The 20293-nt window shown below is 38.8% G+C and overlaps 1 protein-coding gene across 4 annotated transcripts in view; it reads right to left on the bottom strand.

Moving 5' to 3' along the window:
• Snx7 (sorting nexin 7) overlaps positions 1–20293 on the bottom strand; it is a 104640-nt gene that overhangs the window by 11709 nt on the left and 72638 nt on the right. Inside the window, exons 8-9 of one of the 4 annotated variants that reach the window (XM_029563834.1) lie at positions 8793–8945; positions 8105–8174 (exon numbers count right to left, since the gene is read on the bottom strand). The exons of 1 other annotated variant lie outside the window; for it this stretch is intronic. In XM_029563834.1, the coding sequence (XP_029419694.1) occupies positions 8136–8174; positions 8793–8945 (192 nt within the window). In that variant the 3' untranslated portion in view covers positions 8105–8135. Of the gene's footprint in view, positions 1–8104; positions 8175–8792; positions 8946–15805; positions 16583–20293 lie in introns of those variants that run through there. 2 more of the 4 variants (XM_008833684.2, XM_029563835.1) reach the window with 2 other exon arrangements.

Here is a 20293-nt window from a genome sequence, read left to right as displayed (position 1 = left end):
CTAACCCTCTTTTTTGCGGAATGGATAGTTTTTATTAACCTCTTCCAATATACTGGTTTTGCTATCATTTGTGCACGCTTGTGCACCTGCCTTCTTCATGGAGAAAACCGGGAAAACAACAGAAACAGCTGTTTCTGTTTCCCTTATAGTTTCCATCAGGGATTCACTGGGTTAATTTTTTTGGCTACTAAATCTTCATTTTCTTTAGTCCAAAGAGGGTCTACACACTTGACTTTCGTACTCTTTTGAAGTTTCTCACTTCTTTTTTGTTTTTTCAGTCCAAACTTCACTTCTTCCTGAAATGTGACCCCCACCACTTCCTGTTCTTCCCTGGACTCATCCTTGACTCAATTCAACGTTCCTCTTCACTCGTCATGGTTCGCAGCTCACAGTGTAATCCCGTCTTATTTTTTATCCACACTTCACTTTTCAGAACTGATCACTCCTCTTAAGTCATCCTCTTTAAAGTCTGTGACTTTGAAAGTTGTAACTAGCTTTTCTATAAGTTTTCAAGCCACTTTAATAAATTCTAGGGAATGTGAAATGGCTGGTTTTCTTCTTTTCCTTCTCCTCTTGGAATTTGAAAAACCAATAAACTTTATCCTTAGGATGATAAAAGGTAAAGATAACATTTCGCCTTTGCTAGTTAGAATTAAACCCAGGAATATTGCTCTCTTTTCTGCCCCTTTCACCATAGTAATTTTTATGATTTTCAGCTTCCCCAAAGAAGGAAATTTCTGAGAGAAATCTACATCAGATTCTTTCCTAGGTAGGAATTTTATAATTATAGTCAATATAGATTAACCTTGTAAAATCAGACTGTGGAAGCTATCCTCACTTCTACACTTCCTCACTTCCTGTACTGACAAGGCTGTTCTCCAGTACATATTGACACATCTGGATAATGTTTCAAATATGTTCTATCATCCTGATGTTCAACCAGCCCTTCCACTAGAGTTGCCCAATTCCCCAACATAACAAGGGATGGATTTCCTTTTTTAATCTAATTATATTTTTGATGTGTATGAGTGCATTGCCTTCAGGTATGTAAGTACACCCATATTGTGCAGTGCCTGTGGAAGTCAGAAGAGGGCATTGGATTCCCTGGAACTGGAGTTAAGTATGGTTGTTAGGTGTCATGTGGGTGCTAGGAACTGAACCTGGGTTCTCTGCAAGAGCAGCCAGTGCCCTTCACCACTGAGTCAATTTTCCAGTCCTGTGGGATTCATTTGTAAATAAATGAAACTATGCTTGAAAAATATCCAGGACACTTGATGTCTGTCCATTACTTAGTTTGCAGAAAGACTTACATGAAATCTACATTTAAAATTTCACGTAATATAGAAGGTTGGAGAGATGGCTCAGCAGTTAAGAACACTGTTTGCTTTTGCAGAGGACATGGTTTTGTTTCCTAGCACCCACATGGAGGCTAACAACCATCCTTAACTCCAGTTCCAGGGAATCTGACACCCTCTTCTGATCTCCATGGCAAAGCATGCATCTTAAATACACGGAGGCAAAAAACTCCAACACATTAAAAAATCTTTAAAAAATTTTAAAAGTCTGTATAATTTAAAAATGACTCAGAAATACCTGGAGTTTAGAAAGGCTCTGGCAGTACTATTAATTTGGGTAGAGGTGTGCCCTGGCCCTGATGTTTTTTTCCTTTTCTTCATTTATCTTTCTGAAAATGTGTTTCATTATAATGGCTTTTCTTCTTCCTGGATTTCCATACAGACACAAATATTTGTGGTGTTCACTAAGAATAGAACCTTCTTTAGGTCTTTCCATTACAATACAAGTGAATAAAACAAAACTCCATATTAACACAGCTGGGTATGGTGATGCATGCTGTAATTCGAGCACTCGGGATGCTGAGGCTGAGTGAGGACTTCCACAAGCTCAAGATCAGTTTGGGCTACAAAGTGAGTGCCAGGTCACCCTGAACCGCATAGTAACAAAACCAACTGTAAAGCTATATTAATCAAGTGAATATGTGTATTATTCTTCTATAATAATCTTTAACCTTCTAATGGAAAGATTCAGTCTTAGAGTATAAATCCACCACAGTGCTTAACACATGACTTTGACAATGGACTCTGTTTTGTGATTCATTTTTTCAGTTAGCATACAAAGACTGGATTTCATTATGACATTTCCACATATATGTGTTATTATCTATACTTTGCTCTAATTGTCTCTCTCTCCCCAACTGCTCACCATGTAGCTGCTGCCCCACTCTGGCTGGTTCCTTTTCTTCCCTCAGATAATTGCCTCCCACTTCTGGATTGATGTCACATGTATTCCATTATCCACTCTTTTTGTTCCCTCTCCAAACGCTCCCTACTCCCTCAAGATCCGCTTTCCAATTTCATGACTTGGACACACACACACACACACACACACACACACACACACACCATTCATTTTAAGTTTAGTGTCTGCCTATGAGAAAAATAGTGATATTTGTCTTTCTGAGTCTAGATTAAAATAACGATGGCCAGTTTCATCTGTATTCCTGCAAAGGTTATGCTACCATTTTTCTTTTTTTAAATATTTTATTTTATGTGTGTGCATGTATTGCCTGCATGTAGGTAAGTGCACCCGTGTCGTGCAATGCCTGTGCAGAACAGAAGAGGCTGTCAGATCCCCTGGAACTGGAGTTAGAGACAGTTGTTAGTTGCCATGTGGGTGCTGGGATTCGAAACTGGGTCTTCTGCAAGAATAGTCAATGTTCTTAACCACTGAGCCATCTCTCCAGCCCCACCATTTTAAGGCCTGAAATAAATTGTATTGTGCACAGTTAATAATGAAATTTTATTTATTTATTTATTTATTTATTGAGACAGGGTCACATTATGTAAACCTTGCTAGCATAGATTTTGCTATGTAGACCAGGTTGGCCTCAAACTCACAGAGATCTGCCTGTTTCTGCCTCCTGAGTGCTGGGATTAAAGGCATCCACCATCATACCCAGCAATATTGGAATGTTAAATGAAACATTTTTCTCAAGGAAAAACACATTTGAAAAATAAGATAATTAAATATCTTATAATAATACCTTAAGATGTAATATAAATATGGATGTATATAACATATAATTGATAATGAAATATCTTCATTTTTATTAATTTAGTTAATTACAAAGTACAGGGTTTTGTTATAGCATTTTTATGCATATTCATCATTAGACTATTTCATGTTCTAATTCACTCACCTTTTTTTACTTATCTTCCCCATGTTCCCTTCCTGCATTTGAAATAGTGACCACTGACATGTTTATTTAAAATTTATATTACATAAATTTTAAAATGTAATATTCATAATTATTTTAATAGTTTTAAATACAAGTTTAGGCATGTCCTCAAGTAATTCTTCTTTCCTAGCTGCTCAAATAATTTGGACTACAGGCATATGTGTGCATGCCTGGTCTACAAGTATTATTTGTAATAGAAAAAGAAAACACACAAATTTGAAGCATTGGTAATTATAAAACTAATGAAGAATTATGAATATGATCCTTTATATGATGATTATGACTACTTAGAAAAGTACATAAAAACTGGAAAATATGAAAAATCAAAACAATACTCATTTTTAATCTCCATGGCAAAAAATAAATAAATAATATATTTTATACAGGCACATTTAGAAAGGGCCATGCAAATTTTTTAGAGTTAATATGTTAATCTTACATTAGCAAATTATTTTTCTAGAACTACATTCAAATCTACCACTCTGTAGGAGAAAGGGTCATGGACCTCTCTATTCCTTACTCATCAGGATACCTAATTAGTTTTTATTGTGGTTGTTTTCAGCAAGTATATATCAGTTTTTTAAATGCTAGAACAATAGGCTAGAAAACAGTGATTTTCATATACCTACTAGTATTACTAAAATAAAGTTTGCAAAGGAAAAAACTCATTTATTCACTACATTCATTTAACTATATAAACTGCTTAAATTGGCAAAATAAATATGAAAACGTTTTCATTACTAGAAGTTTGGAAGGGAAGGTACAGAAAGGAAGTTTGAAGAGAAAATTAAGAGATGCCGTGTACAAGACCTAGGGCAGGGCTGACCATAACAGATGCTCAGCCATGAGGATCTGAACATAGACTAAGGGTGTTGTGATCTACAGATGTGCCAGAACCCAGCTTTCTTCACTTACTCAGCCGTTCACCAGAGCTTCAAGGCATCTCTGGTGAATGTCTTGTTCTTTTTTTTTTAAACACATTTTTCCAGAAATAACTTGAAGCAGTTATACACACACACTTCTGGATTCAATTCCTTCTTTTCCAGTTCTGTATACTTCTGCAAGAACCTCAGGACAATAATGTTTGGAAAGCAAAACACAGGTGCTGAGTGCTCAGTCGTATTATACTGCCATTTTAAATGCAGCCTATGAGTGGCTAGACTTAGAAAATATGATTTTATAGATAATCACTTCACACTAATACTTGAATTTCATCTGCAATAACATTCTAATCTTCATACACACACACACACATACACACACACACACACATATGTGTAGTGAAGTTTAAGGGGGGAAAACAGGAATAAGAAATCAAAGAACAAAGGATTTCCCAACATGGGGTCTACTTTGGTAGAATAATGAAGTTTCCATTAGCTCTATTCTTTTTTTTTTAATCCTAATGAGCTTATTGGGTTGCTAACAGAGCATAGGATGGGGGTTTATTTACAGAAGACTGGGTTCCCCCCATTTACGGCTGCACTGGAAAGTCCACACTCAAATATAGAACCTGTGACTTCCCCACAGCTACACAAAATGGCCAGAGAGGTGCCTCATGGCGATCTTGGTTTATATATCCTTAGCTCCTTCCCCTCATGCACCTAAGGTCACCTGATTGGGTGGGAGGGGTAACTGACTCCTCCATGGACTCCTTGATGAGCATGGGATATAGCTTGCGTATGTGGAGGACACTTCCTGATAACACTCTACCTCTTCCTCTGGTTCTTACATTCTTTCTGCCAACCTCTTCCACAAAAGTCCCTGAGCTTTGGAGGGGGTGGTGGCTGTGGGGTGATTTTCCTCCCATTGTGGCAAGGCACTGAACTTCTGGGTCTCTGCATCATCTGCTTTCCATGGGCTGCTGGCCCATTTCCATTGTCAGGCTGTCTTTGATGTATTAGAGGCAAACCAAACTAAGGCATGATCAAGGGGCCTTGGACAGGAAGGTAAAGGAGATCTGGGCTTTTGTCATCTCCCTAATAACAAAGGTGATGTCCCTACACTAGATCATTTCCCAGTTTTTGGAGCCATCCATCAAAAAGGTAATTGCTTCCTTTTGTAGTTCCGGCTAGACCTAGAGCTATTCCAGTCCTAACTTAAAACTAACTGCACTGCCACAAAGTTCAAAGAGACACTCCAAGCTCATATGTAAGAGAAGCTAGTACAGCTAAGTATATTCTATGAAATTAAGATAAAGCTTTCTTAAGAATACCCTCTTCTAATCCACTGTTTCTCCCAGGGATCACCTCCTCCAAAGTCTTCTCTACACTATCAGGACTAACAGCATTGAAAAATAAGTTCTTCTTTTACCCAGAGGGGAACAATGAAAAATACCCATGCACTTTGTCCAACACGTTATTTATTGTTTCAGCATCTCTTTTACATTAGGAGGAACAGACATTTTCTTTGGTCGTTTGGATCCGTACACCATGCCCTATCTAACAACCTTTCAGTCAAGGAAAGAGCACCGATATGATGGTGCTCCCATAATACTACTTCTCCCAATTGGAGGCACCTGCTTTGTATTTGGAATCAACTGTCTCTCAAAAAATTCATGCATCTAGATACATCACTTCAGTATGACAATAACCAGAGTCTGATATGGATGCATAAGCTCATTTTCCTCTGCCATTTTGATATTTAAATATGAAGTTATGCCAGCTGTGATCGTTTCTCTTCATACAAGTAAATCCAAAGGCAAACGTGTAAACTCCACTTTATTAGAGCGGGAACAGACCGCTTTGGGGGATTTATCTATGTAAATGCTAAAGAAAAAGGAGGTATTTCTGTTAGAATGTGATTAGATTAGACAGGATGGAAAGATTACGGAACTCTTCACATTCCTGTATATTAGAGATATTCTTAAGTTAACAGATAACAGCACATTGCTGCTCTTTAGGCCCCTCACTGCTTTGCTGCTAATTAAGAATTCTTGATTATTTAAAGCATCCAAATTCCTGATTTCACGTTAGTGGATGGATGTGCCAAATATGTTAAGATTTTCTCACTGAGGTTAAGAACAATAAATATCTATAGTGGTTGGGGTCTTCTGAAGTTCTACAAATGAAGATCAGTTATTCTTCCAAATTATGTATCCAGGATGTAGGACATGTGTCTTCAGTACCATTCATAAATATATTTCACTTGGGGGATGGGGAGTTAGAAACAACACAGTTGCATAGACTGCTGTGGAAGACATTTGCAAAGCAGCATGGTGATGCTAATTAACTGGTTCCAATTAAACGGCCTTTGTATAAACTGAATTCAATACATGAGACAAAGAATACATATTTATGTAACAAGCGGTGTCAAAACCCAAATATTTTAGTTGGGTTCAATGGGACTAGTAAGAACACTTTTGCATAAAAAATAATTTCAAACTTAGAAAGCCTGGCAGATTTTATCTTTGACAGAAAAATACATTAATTGTATTTGTCATATAATTTCAATATCTTAATATACTTATATTTTACAAACATAAACATGTATATTACATATTCTAATTTTCAAGGCTGTTTCTTATACATTATCTCAGTTGATTGTCATATATGCATAGGTTAGATCACAAAGTAGTACTGACTCTTGTGGACATCAACAGTTCAGTGACAATAAATCCTTTGTTGATAAATGTACTTCATTAAGAAGAAATATTTAAGTTTATTCAAATCTGAGGTCTACAGATGTTTTCAGATATTTGAATTTACTTAAGGGTATTAATGCAGAATAAAAAAAATAAGGAGAGAAAGTATATGCTCTTCTCTGATGAAAACCCAATGGAATCCCTTAGAAGAAATGAAAGAACTAAATTTACAATGCATTCTTCAGTCTGATCTTTCAACTCAGCACTACCTAGACTCCCCATTCCTCCAACAGAGTCACAATCATGTGAACATGTTTCTCCCCCTTCTATGTTTCTGTTCACAGGTTTTCTGTACCTGAATCCTAATTTCTGACACCTCTAATAAGAGAAGTCTACTTAATATTTGGGTATCGGCTTAACCTGAGGACTGTCCACATTTCTTTTACATTAGATTCAATGACCCTGCAATGTCTTTCTATACTAGACCGTGACCAGTCTCATGATTTAACTATTTCCCTCACTGTAACTTCATGATAAAGAGACTGTTTGTCTTCATAATGTGCTCTCTCTCCAGGGTCCCTGCACCGAGTCTGGTTGACAGTAGAGCTCATTTAATTCTCATTGGAATGAAATATCCATATCAATTCATACTTCAAAATAGGTAACTTTTCAATTTAAAGTACTTCTAAGGGGCTGGAGTGATGCCTAGTGTTAACAGAGCTTGCTGCGCAATCACATGCACTGAAGTTCACGTCCCAGCACTCATGGAGGGTGGTGCATAAGCACCTGTAACTCCAGCTCTAAGGGATGTGAGGAACACAGAGGCTCCTTGGGCACCAACATACAAATACGTGCATATACTCACACAGATATACACATGCGCATGTACACATAAATAAAATAAAATAAATCTTTAAAAATGTTTTAAAGTAGCTGGATGTGGTGGTGCATGCCTTTAATCCCAGCAGAGGCAGAGGCAGGCAGATCTCTGTGAGCTCAAGGCCAGCCTGGTCTACACAGTGTGTTCCAGGACAGCTGGGGCTACAGGGAGACCCTGTCTCAAAAAGACAAAAAACAAACAAACAAACAAAAAAGTTTTAAAGCACTTTTAAAATGAGGCATTATAGGCTATAACATAAATTCTTCAATTTATTAACTTCATATATTTGTTATTTTTTCCAGAGGTAAGATTAAAGATATATATTTAAGGATCTGTGAGATGGCTCAGCAGCTAAAAGCACTGGATGATCTTGCAGAGGACCCAGGTACAACTTCCAGCACCCACATAGCTGCTAACAATCATACATTACTCCAGTTCCAGGGGAATCCATCTGCTCTCTGTGGACATTGAACAATATGGATGCACTTATATACATGAAATAATGCACTCACACACATAAAACATATTAAAAAGGATGTTCAAAAAGATATATTTTTAAAATATTCTTCTAGTAAAAGTATGTTTGGAATATGTTGGGAAGAAAAAAAGTGATATGAAATTCATATGTAAAAGCAACTTCTTTGAGAAAGTTAGTTGAAAAATAAAAAATGATCATTAAAAAAAGAATAAGCTCTTTCACCACCCTCCTCCAAATAGTTGTTATTGTTCTATTAATAGGTGAGCATGCTTTTTTGTTGATGGCTTTTAAAAAGCTACAGGACAGCAGGGACACAGAGCAGACCCTGGATTGACTTTGTGCTCATTCATTTCTTTCCTTCCTCTGCAAATTCTTTGCGGAAAGGTCAGATAAATGACATCAAGAAAATTTCAACTGCTTTTGAGGAATGCAAATCCTTTTAGAAGAAAAAATGGGGAACAAACCAGGAGGAAGCCACCAACCAAGGAGGCTTTGGAATGTGATACCTGCTTCTTCCCTTGACTGTCAACATATGGCAGGTAGAAAGTCAAGGAGAGGGAAACCTTTAAGCAGTGATGTTATCAGAAAGTCCCATTACCTGTTCATAGTAGTGGATGTTCTCCTCCGCTGTGTCTGTGAAGGCTGACTTGATGTCATTCTGCATGTTCTGCTTCCATCTTTCCCAGTCTGCTTTCAGGGCATTATTAGCGCACTCCACTTTATCTTCAAGTTTCCCGATTTCTTCGGTAAGCTGAAGTAGTCACAAAGAAAGATGCCTTGATCTAAGTAGTCTTACCATGAGGCAAATTCATTGAATTTATGTAGATTGACCATGATACTAAACAGCTTAAGAATCACTCGTTTTTTTTTGTGTGTGTGTGTGTGTGTATGGACCATGCGTACAGGTTAAAAGCAGAAATTGCACTGTATTCAGTCAGGGGTGCCGAGGTTGGCCACAGCAGCATGGTAGCTTGGACAGATCTCTCAGGCTCCACAATTCTGTTTCATGGTTTACAAAGCAAAGGAAATTCAACAACATGTATGTGCATCTCAAGTCACCTCACTTCCATTAAATAAACTCAAGCTGTCCATCTTCCATGACATAGGCTTAATGTGATAATCTTTCCCTGCTGTCCCCACCAACCTTTGCACATTATCCATTGCCTTAGTCTTTAGATTTACCACATTGAGACATGTTTTATATATGTATACATTTGTTAAAATACTCAGTATATACTTATTAAGTGCCCCATCTGTATCAGGCATCCCTCTGGGACCTGAAGGTTCAGCAAGGAAGATTAACAGGCAAAAATTCCTGCTTTTACTACAGTTTATTCTCTCATGGGGAGTGACAAACTAAAAAAAATAAATAAAACATGAACCATCAGCTAGTATTGAAAGCTAAACAGAAAACTGAAGCACAGAGTGGAGAGAAAATGTTAGGATACTGCCGTGGGCAGATGGTCAGGGAAAACCAGAGCAAGAAAATATCATGTGAATAAAGAACCAGGCTATGAACCACGGGGCCCTCTGTACAGAAGCTGTCCTGGCAGTGGCACAACTAAGGCATGGACCTGCAGGTGGAGGGGTGACAGTTGGTGCTAGAGCAAGGTGGATGGAAGTCCTGGAAGAGGGGATCAGAGAGGCAAAGCATGTAAGCAGATCTCAGCCACAGAGGTCATGAAATGGCTCAGGGTTTTACTGAGTCAGAGGTAAGGCCTCGCAACACGAGGAAAAATGACCATCTCCCTCACGTTTTAAAGGGACATTATACTTGGGCGCCATTTTCTGGCTGAGTGGATTTGTAAAAGGTTATCATTTAAGAAGCAGTTCTTGCCTTAAAGATATTATAATGTGAAAATGTCAGTCAACAAAACATATTTTTGATGCTTGAATTAACTTTTTTCTTAATATGAAATTTTATTTCCATTCTTAATTAATTGTAATTATGTCACTCTAGTTCTCTAAGAACAAATATTTGCTTACACACACACACACACACACACACACACACACACACACACTCATATAATCCTATATTACCTATGGGAGATTTACTTTAGTGGTAAGGTTCATGGTTTGTTATGTTTTCTTGTTTCTATTATTAGGAAGAACTATCTCAATGAGGCCATTAAATACCTATGAGTACATATATTCTTTTGGGTAATTATCTTCCTAATTCTTAGAGAAAAATGTCTAATAGGATATCAGCTGAAATTAGTTGAATGATGAACAACAACAGACTGTGGGTGCTAATGGCTAAGCTACAAGTAAAACTGTTAAAAGGTCAAACTTAAATAGGATCTATGTCTGTTAGAAAGGGCTGTTAGGCTGTTAGAAAGGCCTTGCTCTTCTAGATTGCCGGATAGAATCTTCCCAGAGGCAGAGCCACACAGAAATTACCCAAAGGACTCTCCTCTATCTAGGATCTAGAGGTGTGCACTCCAAACGTGAACACACTCTCTTCTGCCTAGCTTTGCAGTCCTATGGGTTGCTAGGTGGAGTCACAGCAGCTGCACAGACACAGAGAAAACCAAACGACTCTCCTGTATCTAGGATGCCCAGGTGTGCTCATCAACTGCGACCACACTCTCCTCTGCCTAGCTTTACAGTCTCCAATGCTGTGCATGCACATGGATGGCTGGCAGAGAAGCTCTCCAGAAACTAGCTTTGAGAAACACAGTATTTAAATCATATATTTAACTCCCTCTCATTCCTGATGAAGGTTAAAATGCTATCACGACCATAATGAAATCAGCACAATTGTCTCTGTCACTCTATAAACCAGCCACAGTAAAGCTTTTGGAAGTGGGGTCAGGTTGGTGGTGGTCCAGCTCTGGCTTACAGCTGCTGCATTCCTAGGAAGTGGTCTCCTCCAACCTCACTCATGGACACAGGTTGTAGTCTACCAGTACAGCTTTGGGATTAAGAGAACTGACCATGGGTTCAATGTCAGCTTAAGACCTGCTTCTATCAGTAAGCTGTGTGACACTGCAAGGCTATTTATTGCAATCCTAGCTCCTTTACTTGTAAAATAAACCTAGAAATAATAGCACTCCTTTCATAGGGATTTTAAAGACAATAATATGAGTAAGAAACATTGCTGACATAGGACCTGACAATTTGCCTGTTCAATGTTTCTCCACCACCATCACCACGTTAGCATTAGCTGTTAGAACCGTTTACTGGTATTTGCTCCTGTTCTGGTCCTCGGGACTTTGGCCATGGTCTTTCTTCTGCGAGTGTCTGGGCCTTATGCTGATTGCTGGTATTCTTTCTAACTTTGTTTTTACCAGTGTGAGAGATGACGAACGTTTTAATCACCAAATGTCAATTCTTGTTGCTTTTTTGCTGCATATATTTTTTTCCCTTGATGAATTCTTTATTTCAGTTGGAAAAGGAGCAATGAGATTGTTTCTTCACAGTGAATCATTTTCTCAAGGTTTTAATTCCAAGAAACACTAAGTGATAATAAGCACAAGACACTTAACTCAAAGAGTGGTCTGGACTGTATTTTTCTAGTGGTTTATAATTGGATGTCCTTTCCCTAAGCTGGTCAGTTGTTGACTTCAATTTTTTTGAGATGTGTTCTCATGTAATCTAGGCTAGCCTCAAACTTACCATGTAGCAGAGAATGACCTTGAACTTCTGGCCCTCTTATGCTGCACGGGGGATCTATCCCAAGGCTTTGCTGGGCAAGAGCTCCACCAACTGAGCTACACCTGCAGTGCCTTAGTGCTTACTTTGTTACAAAGACTAGATCTTCTGATTCTGCCACTTGTCTGAAAAAATATCCATTCAACAAGAGTTAAACAATGTGGAACATGGGAGTGTTACAAATCTGCCAGGCCAAGGAACACCCTCCAGTGTTCCAATATCCCCAACAGGAATACATGGCAGGCTCCAGTAACTGCAACCACTGGGAATTCAATCATACTCTCTACATAAAAATGTGTGGAAAAGACTGGGATGCAGAGGACAATCTTTTCACAAATACTGGCAGCATTTGGGTCCTCTGTCAGTGGAAAAGCTGAAAAAGTAAAGAGTTCTTGGCCAGAAAATGTTCTAACATCAGAAAAAGTAGTAATAGAAGACTGCAAGGTAATGAAGAAAGGTCTCTCATTTAATAGCAAAGCTAATAAGCTTCAACTATATTCGGCTAGAAATTAGCCACATAGTTAAAGGAAACTCATTAATACTGAGACATGAAACAAGATCATCTTCCAATATTAGAATTTATAGTAACAGTAACAGCAGCAGCGATGGCGCTTACTGCATTTCTGCCCTGGGCTGTTGTTTTAAGGTATGTGCTCTGTATATATTATTGCATTTAATCTACATAAACACATTGTAAATTGGGTATTATTATCTGTCTATTGTCTAGGAAGCTGGGAAAAGGATTAACAAAAATAACAGATGCCTGTGGCATAATAGTGTTTCAAGTCAAAGTCTGCCATTGTACACGCTCCACCTACACTGACAGAATGTCACCATGCATTTGGTCTAGATTGCCTGTGACTTTCAAGGTTGAACTAATTCAGCTCTCATCCTCAAGGAGACACATATGGAAAATTCAGCAAAACCAAAGGCTATATATAAAAGGAGGAATGTAATACATACTACCATGGAGGGAAAACTTAAACTGGCATATTCAGATGTAGGACAGAAGGTTAATGTGAGCTGTGGAGCAGGGGATATTCTGTTCATTCACTGGGTATTACATCTAGCTAAGGGTGTAGTATGAACACAGACTGTATGGTACCGTGAGACAGGGAAAGGACGAAGGCTGTAGAATTGGAGTGGACAGGGAGGAAGGTAAGGAACGCACTGGGAAGGTGGACAGAACAAGGGCTGCTCATGGGTAGATATGACTGAGTATGAAATGGATTCTGCAGGGTAAACACTGGAGGTTTTGTCGACCAGGTCTGTGCTTCCGAGAGTTGAGACAGACACAGGGAGGGGTGGCTAAAAGAGAGAGAAAGAAAGGACGAGGGAAGAAACAGACAAGGAAAACAGAATCAAAACTTGGGAGACCGTCAAAAGAAGAACAAGGAGGATGTGGCTCACCTTCACTCACTCGCTCACTGGCTCACCCACTGCATGACACTCACTAAAAGCCCATCCAGTGAACACTAGGAACAAAGATAGGCTGTAGAAGTAGACTTCACCACCATGGACTCCTGCTGATAGGGAGAAATACAGAGCAACTGGGTAAAGAAAACATGAAGCACATTTCCTGCAAAGCCAGCTGCTGGTACAGATTCAAAGAACAGGGAATTCTGTTGCTTCTGAAGAATTGTGGTGGCACACTAGAGCTGGTATCCGGATTAGGAGCAGTGGGTGGTGAGAGGGGAGGACCTAAAGAAGCTTTCCAGGGGTGTTTGGATTGTAACAGAAGGTAAGTAGAGCACCTTTAGAAACCTAAGGTAAGGAATTTGGGGACAGGAAAAGTCTAACAAGATTCCTGTGACCTCAGGAAGGGGTGGAGAATGAAATGCTAAGAGACAAAAGCAGGAGAACCTAGATTATGTTCCTTGGGAGATTATCTTGCTTGCTGATAAGGTGAACTGGAAGAACAGGCAATGTAGGGTGGGGTAGGGTAGAGATGAGGCATGAAGTTAATAGCAGTAACACAGACACTCTCCCAAATTGCCCTTTCTTGCCTAGTGAGATACAGTGTTGTATAAATATTAAAATCTACTCAGTTACATTCGGGCATTAAACTTCAACATTGGTGAAGGATAAATGCCTGGACTTAAAAGGGCCCTGAAGTAACTTCCAAAGGGCCTCAAACTAGGTAAACCTCAGATGTGAGCTAATTTCCAACCCAGGAACTATATAAAACACCCAACCTGGAGACTGTGTTATCTGGGAAAACCACTAAGAGCCCTATTTTCTCAAAACCCCTCCAAACCATGTCAAGGGCACTAGCCCTACCCACCTCCTCCTTTCCCAATCCCCCACCCCATATAAGCAGCCAACCAACTGTGCCTGAAGATACAATTTCAAATCCCAAGTGCTGCCACCTTCATTGTCCTTAATGAAGAACAATCTGCTCCTTGAGGTCGTCTCTCATCTTTCATTTTCACATTCCCCTGGTCAATCCTGATCTAACATTTTCTAACAATTGGGAAGTCCACAGAACTCAGGATTATATTCCCTTTAATATCACTTGCAAAGTGATTCTGAGCATGAATTTAGGTAGTTTGAGCAACCTGGTAAGTGATAGGACACATAAACTAGAATACTGATTACATCTAAGCACAACTGAATATTTTAAGTGACAAAAAGTAGAGTTGAGGAAAAGAAATAAAATTACAAGAAAACCACTCAGTACATACAGTGTGCTAGTCACTGGTCTAGGCGCATGATCAAGGGGTCAGAGATCACTATACAGAAAGGTCCTTGCCATCGGGAGTCAACAGTCTAGAAGAGACTTAAGATCCATATTGTATCAAACATCACTTCTTACTGCACCATAACAACTGACTTAGAGGCTGTCAGTGAGCCCCTCCCCCCCCCCAAAAAAAAACCACCTAAATTTAAAGAGATCCAGTGTCTTTGAATTAAAAAATTCTCATTAAAAATATTTATGATGGGCCGGGCGTGGTGGCACACGCCTTTAATCCCAGCACTTGGGAGGCAGAGGCAGGCAGATCTCTATGAGTTCAAGGCCAGCCTGTGTGTGTATTTATGCATATATATATATATATGTGTGTGTGTGTGTGAATATATATATATATATATTTATATATATATATATATATATATGAAACAAAGCTTTAAAAAATTTAAGGAAGGGTTGAAGAGATGACTCAGCAATAAGAGCACACGTGGCTCTTGGAGAGAACTGGAGTTGGGTTCAAGAACCCAAGTTGGATTGCTTACAATACCTGAAACTCCAGAGGATTCAACATTCTCTTCTGAACTGTATGGGTACTGGCGCGCACACACACACACACACACACACACACACACAATTTTAAAAAATTAAGGAGATACAATTTTATTTCCAAGAACTATTCATTATGGCACTGAATTTTCACTTGATAAATCTAAAATACATGTAAACACAGAAAAGAAAACAATCCAATGTATTCAGCTCAGATGGGATGACATCCTTTCTATAAAGCTTTGTCATGCTCAGAACTCTCCCATATGGAAGGGAGCAAAGTGTGTGCATGCTGGAAGGAAGGTGAAGCTCCTGTCTCAGTGATAAGATGTCTACCCCTTGCTGACAAGTGCTTTTGGCTCTATGACTCAAATTCCCTCACTTACTGTCTACTTCACTTTGGAGAAGTAACAGTTTATTTTTCGTATTGCCCTAGTGTATTAAGCAGCTTGGCTTTGCTTCCTCGTCCCGTTTTGCCTGAGCTTTAAAATTTCATAATTTCAAACACTGATCACTGATTGAAAGCAAGAGGCTCTGAAGTCCCAGGGGATCCAAATCCTTCCTGAGAACTCAAAGGTGATTTCTTCACAGGGCAAAGTTTCCCAGTCTGGAAAATGACAAAGTCACACTCACATTGGACTATTTTCTTTTTCTTTTTCTTTTTTTTGTCTTTTTGAAGCAGGGTCTCCCTGTAGCCCCAGCTGTCCTGGAACTCACTATGTAGACCAGGCTGGCCTTGAACTCACAGAGATCCGCCTGCCTCTGCCTCCCAAGTGCTGGGACTACAGGCGTGTGCCACCATGCCCGGTTTGGACTATTTTCTATAATGAGTAAACAACATGCCTGGGACTCAAGCATTTAACCACTAAAATGCTAGTTGCAGAGTGATAACTGATATACTGTGATGATTATGAAAAGCTGTAGTGTGAGAAGTAGGGACTCTCCAGAGGTTGTTCTTGTTAAACCACCGACTCTCTACTTGGGCCTGCAGATGTCCAATGTGCAACTTAAAAGTTGGAAAAAAGTTTAGACTTGCACTGTAGTCATCTTGTAGTTTTCTCCTGTAGTCATCTTGGACCAACAGGTCTGTGGATAAATCACCTATGACAAGACTGGAAACCACCCAGAGGCAAGCAGGAACATTTTTATCATTGACAAGACCTCACCTAACTGATCCGGAGATAATGCCAGCCAAGCCACATCCTGTCTAAGATGGCCAACTGTGTGAGCACACACACCTTGCCACAAAATCCATGCTGTTTGTTGTTAGCCACTCTAGGACTGACTTTCAGATGTTAGATTCAGTTTTCTCTTTGTGAAGCCATAATAAAAACGATTTCTTTTTCCATTGTTACTGCCATTCGCTTCTGGAATTGGCCGTTGGTTGGACCTGGTGCATCAGAACCCAAGAGTTAGGCTTCTGGCCTGGGAGAATATCCTGACACAATCTTCTCTCTCTCACTCACTTGCTCTGTTATGGGATTCCTATTGAGGATCTGCATGAGAAGGGAAGAGAAGTCCCAGCAAAAGCAATGAGATACTTTCTTATATATCAGAAACCTCTCCCACAACCACAATACACTGAGAGTGTTGGTGGCAGGACAGGACAGTGATGTGGGCCAGTCTCATGGGGCGCTTTCATAAAACCCTTTCCAAACAAGCCTTTAAATTAGCTGTTTTAAAGAATGAATTAGAGATTCTACATCAGAAAATTATTCTTCTCTAACACTGACAGTATTAATATCTTGGAAATTATGAAATGATAAAGTCCTCCAACAAAACATACAAGTGACCATTTTCCCCAATTCTGCATGTATTTTAGTGAATACTTTCCCATAACTCAAATATCCTGTCTAGCAAGATAAAAAGTGAAACAGAAGCAAAGGTGCCTATACCACTAAAAACTTCTGTAAGCACTTTAGCTGGTTACCTCTTTCTATAAAATATTAGTTCATTCAATAAGCTCCTGTTAAACTCTATGTGCTAAGCACCAGGGATACACAGTATGCCTATCTTTCTCATTGAGTTCTGAAACACTTTTTCACAGAGGCAGAGCTCTATGGACTATCAAAAGATCCTCCCAATTTGAACACAGCTTTAGAAGGAGACTAAGGTAGAGGCTTAAATTTATTTCTCAAATTGGAACTCCTATCTTCCCATCAATATTCAGAGGTAGCCTAGAGGATCACCCAACCCACGAGTAAAGTCACTGTACAGATATTTTCTACATGTAAAAGATATTTTTAATTAGCATAAATCTATTATGGAGCAGTGGCATTTGCAGGGAACTTCAGAACCAGAGAAACTTCTTCAAGATTGGAGAGATGATTCAGTGGATAAGAGAAATTGCTGCCTAAAATAGGACCAGAGTTCAGATCCCAGCACACATATAAAATGCATACAAGCTTACACGCTTATAACCCCATACAAGCTTATAACCCCAGGGCTGTGGGTGGCAGAGACAGGAAGATCACTAGGGCTTGCTGACTGTCAGAGTAGCTGCAGGGTCAGTGAGAGACCCTGTCTCAGGGGAATAAGTCAGGGAGCAGGACACTGCAAGTCTTCTTCTGCTCCCTCTGTACAACCAGGCACCCACACCTGCATACACCATACATATGTACACCACACACACACACACACACACACACACACACCAATAAATAAATAAATATGTAAACAAGTAAATAAATAAAATTGGAGATCTTAAAGAAATTTTGAGCTTACATTAGATACTGATGTGTCTAAGGTTACTAGGGTAAAATATCAACTATATTAAATATGTGTCAGAAGCAAATTGTTTAAACTACATATTTAATAAATATTTTACATACTTCAACATGATAATTCTAGAGGAGTTAATTGTCATAATTGTCAATAGTTTTTTGTCAAAATATCTGTTGTAAAAAGTATTGATAGGTGGGGGCTGGAGAGGTGGTTCAGTGGTTAAGAGCAATGGTTAAGTTGCTTTTGCAGAGGACCTGGGTTCCATTCCCAGAACCTACATGGTGGCTAACAACTGTGTGTAACTCCAGTTCCAGAGTTATTCCAATACCCTCTTATAACTTCCATGGGCACTGCATGACGTGGGTGCACTTACATACACACAGGGCAATATACTCATACACATAAAATAAACATAATAAATAAAATATTTTTTAAAATATGTGTAGATGGGATGGTGAGATGGCTCAGGGATAAAAGGACATGCCAGCAAACCTGAAGACCTGAGTTCCATCCTCAAGACCCGCATGGTGGAAAGACAGTAATTGCTCCTGCAAGTTCATGTCTGACCTCCACACGTATGTTGTGGCATCCAGTGCCTGCTTTACGCCCCCTTGTAACCCCCAGACTGCACACACACAAATATGGGTAGAGAAAGCAGCTTTCCTTCAGTTTCTCTCTCTGGGATTAGTTGCTATAAAGATAAAGAGAAGTCCCAGTGAAACTTTCTTCAACACCTATGATCTGCCACTCCTATAAAGCAGTGTAAAGCAGATTATACTTGCTTCTTCAAGAAAGGAACACTTTTATAGACTATTAAACCACCAATCCTTTAATCACTGATCCCTGGTATTTTAATCTCAAACAGTACAATGTAAGCTTATCATATTTTCACTCGCTACGCTCTTTATTTATAAGAGTAAGGGCATCTGAGATTAAAGCTCTCACCTCCCCAAAGTCCAGACCTTTTCTCTAATATCTAAAGACCTGTGACAAGTCTCCTGGTACATAACTGAAGAGCTACTTTTTCATTAGTGACAATCTTACACTGATAATCTATGCACAAATATAAAGGAAACAAAAGCTTGTTACAAAAGCAAAGATTTTACGGACACACAACAGTGATTACAAATCATTCTTATTTAAAAACATAAATATGAAAGTCATTTTTTTTAAGTGAACAAGCTAATTCCAGCAATTGTTCTAAAGAGAAAAAAGTATAGTAAATGTTATTATCAATGAAAAAGGCTTAAAAGCATTTACTAGAATCAGGACTAATGCAAATATTTTCTATCACTAATAACATCACAATTTTTTCCAGCTTGATAATGAAAAAAAAAGGTATAATTACTAAATTAGAAAAAATTACCAATATCTACCCATGATGGGATTTTCCAAACAGAAAAACTCCAGCCTATAAATTATTAAAATTTAAAATAATTTAGATTACTTATTATAAGATAAATAAGTAAAAGTAAATTACATGTCTTATTTTTTACCCCTCCAAAAATGTTAGGAAATTGAGGCTAGAGAGATGGCTCAGCAGTTAAGAGCACTGACTGTTCCTGCAGAGGACCTGGGTTTGATTCCCAGCACCCACATGGTGGCTAACAACTGTCTGTAACTCCAATTCCAGGGAGTCTGAAGCCTTCTTCTGAACTGCTCGGGGACTGCATGACACGGGTGCACTTACACACATGCAGGCAATACACTCATACACATAAAATAAAAATAATAAAAAAATATTTTTTTAAATGTTAGGAAATAAAGTGTTTTGGAGTACAAAATTTATTCTAATTAGAAAAAAGGTACTTCAAAGACCTCTAATCAAAGTATAAAAACATCTTTTAGAAAAACCAAATTTAAACAATACAAAAAGATAATAAAAGAGATTTACATGTAATTTATTTAGTTACTTAATTTTAAATCTTCTCATAAGTTCTTTAATTCAGCTTAAGTAACAGTCTTCACATAATCCTTCACAGAACAACATTATATACTAAATAGTGTTATTTTTTTCTTTTTGCTATGCAGACATTTGTGGAGGGTTCATTTAATTTATTTATTTTTACACCCACTTCCCAGATAGCACCCTCCCATAGCCTCCCTCCCCTCCACTAGAGCCCTTATACGCTGATATCCCTGCTACTGTCTGCTGTGTTGTCAGCACCCCCAGCCATTCCCCACTACTTGCCCTTCTAGTGAATCTAGTCAGCCTATCTAGAGGTCTTTGTTTCAGGAGGGATAGCTGTTCCTCATCTAGTGGTAATCAGTTGTCAATAGTCCTTTGGATAAGACTGGTGTCTGTTGTTCATTTTCCCAGTTCTATGCTGGGTTACTATCTGGGAATCCCTTGGCCACCTTGGCCAACAACTCAAAAGAAGGTATCGCTTGTCTGGCATTGTTGCTTGTTATGTAGCCTTTAGCTATGCATATGGACTCTTATGAAATTATATTGGCCCTTTTAATCTTTGGTTATACTTTCT

The sequence above is a fragment of the Nannospalax galili genome, unplaced genomic scaffold (genome assembly GCF_000622305.1).
Source record: "Nannospalax galili isolate Female #2095 unplaced genomic scaffold, S.galili_v1.0 scaffold255, whole genome shotgun sequence".
NCBI lineage: Eukaryota > Metazoa > Chordata > Mammalia > Rodentia > Spalacidae > Nannospalax > Nannospalax galili.
The sequence above is the reverse complement of the archived record's forward strand: the minus strand, read 5'-3'. Positions and strand labels throughout refer to the sequence as shown.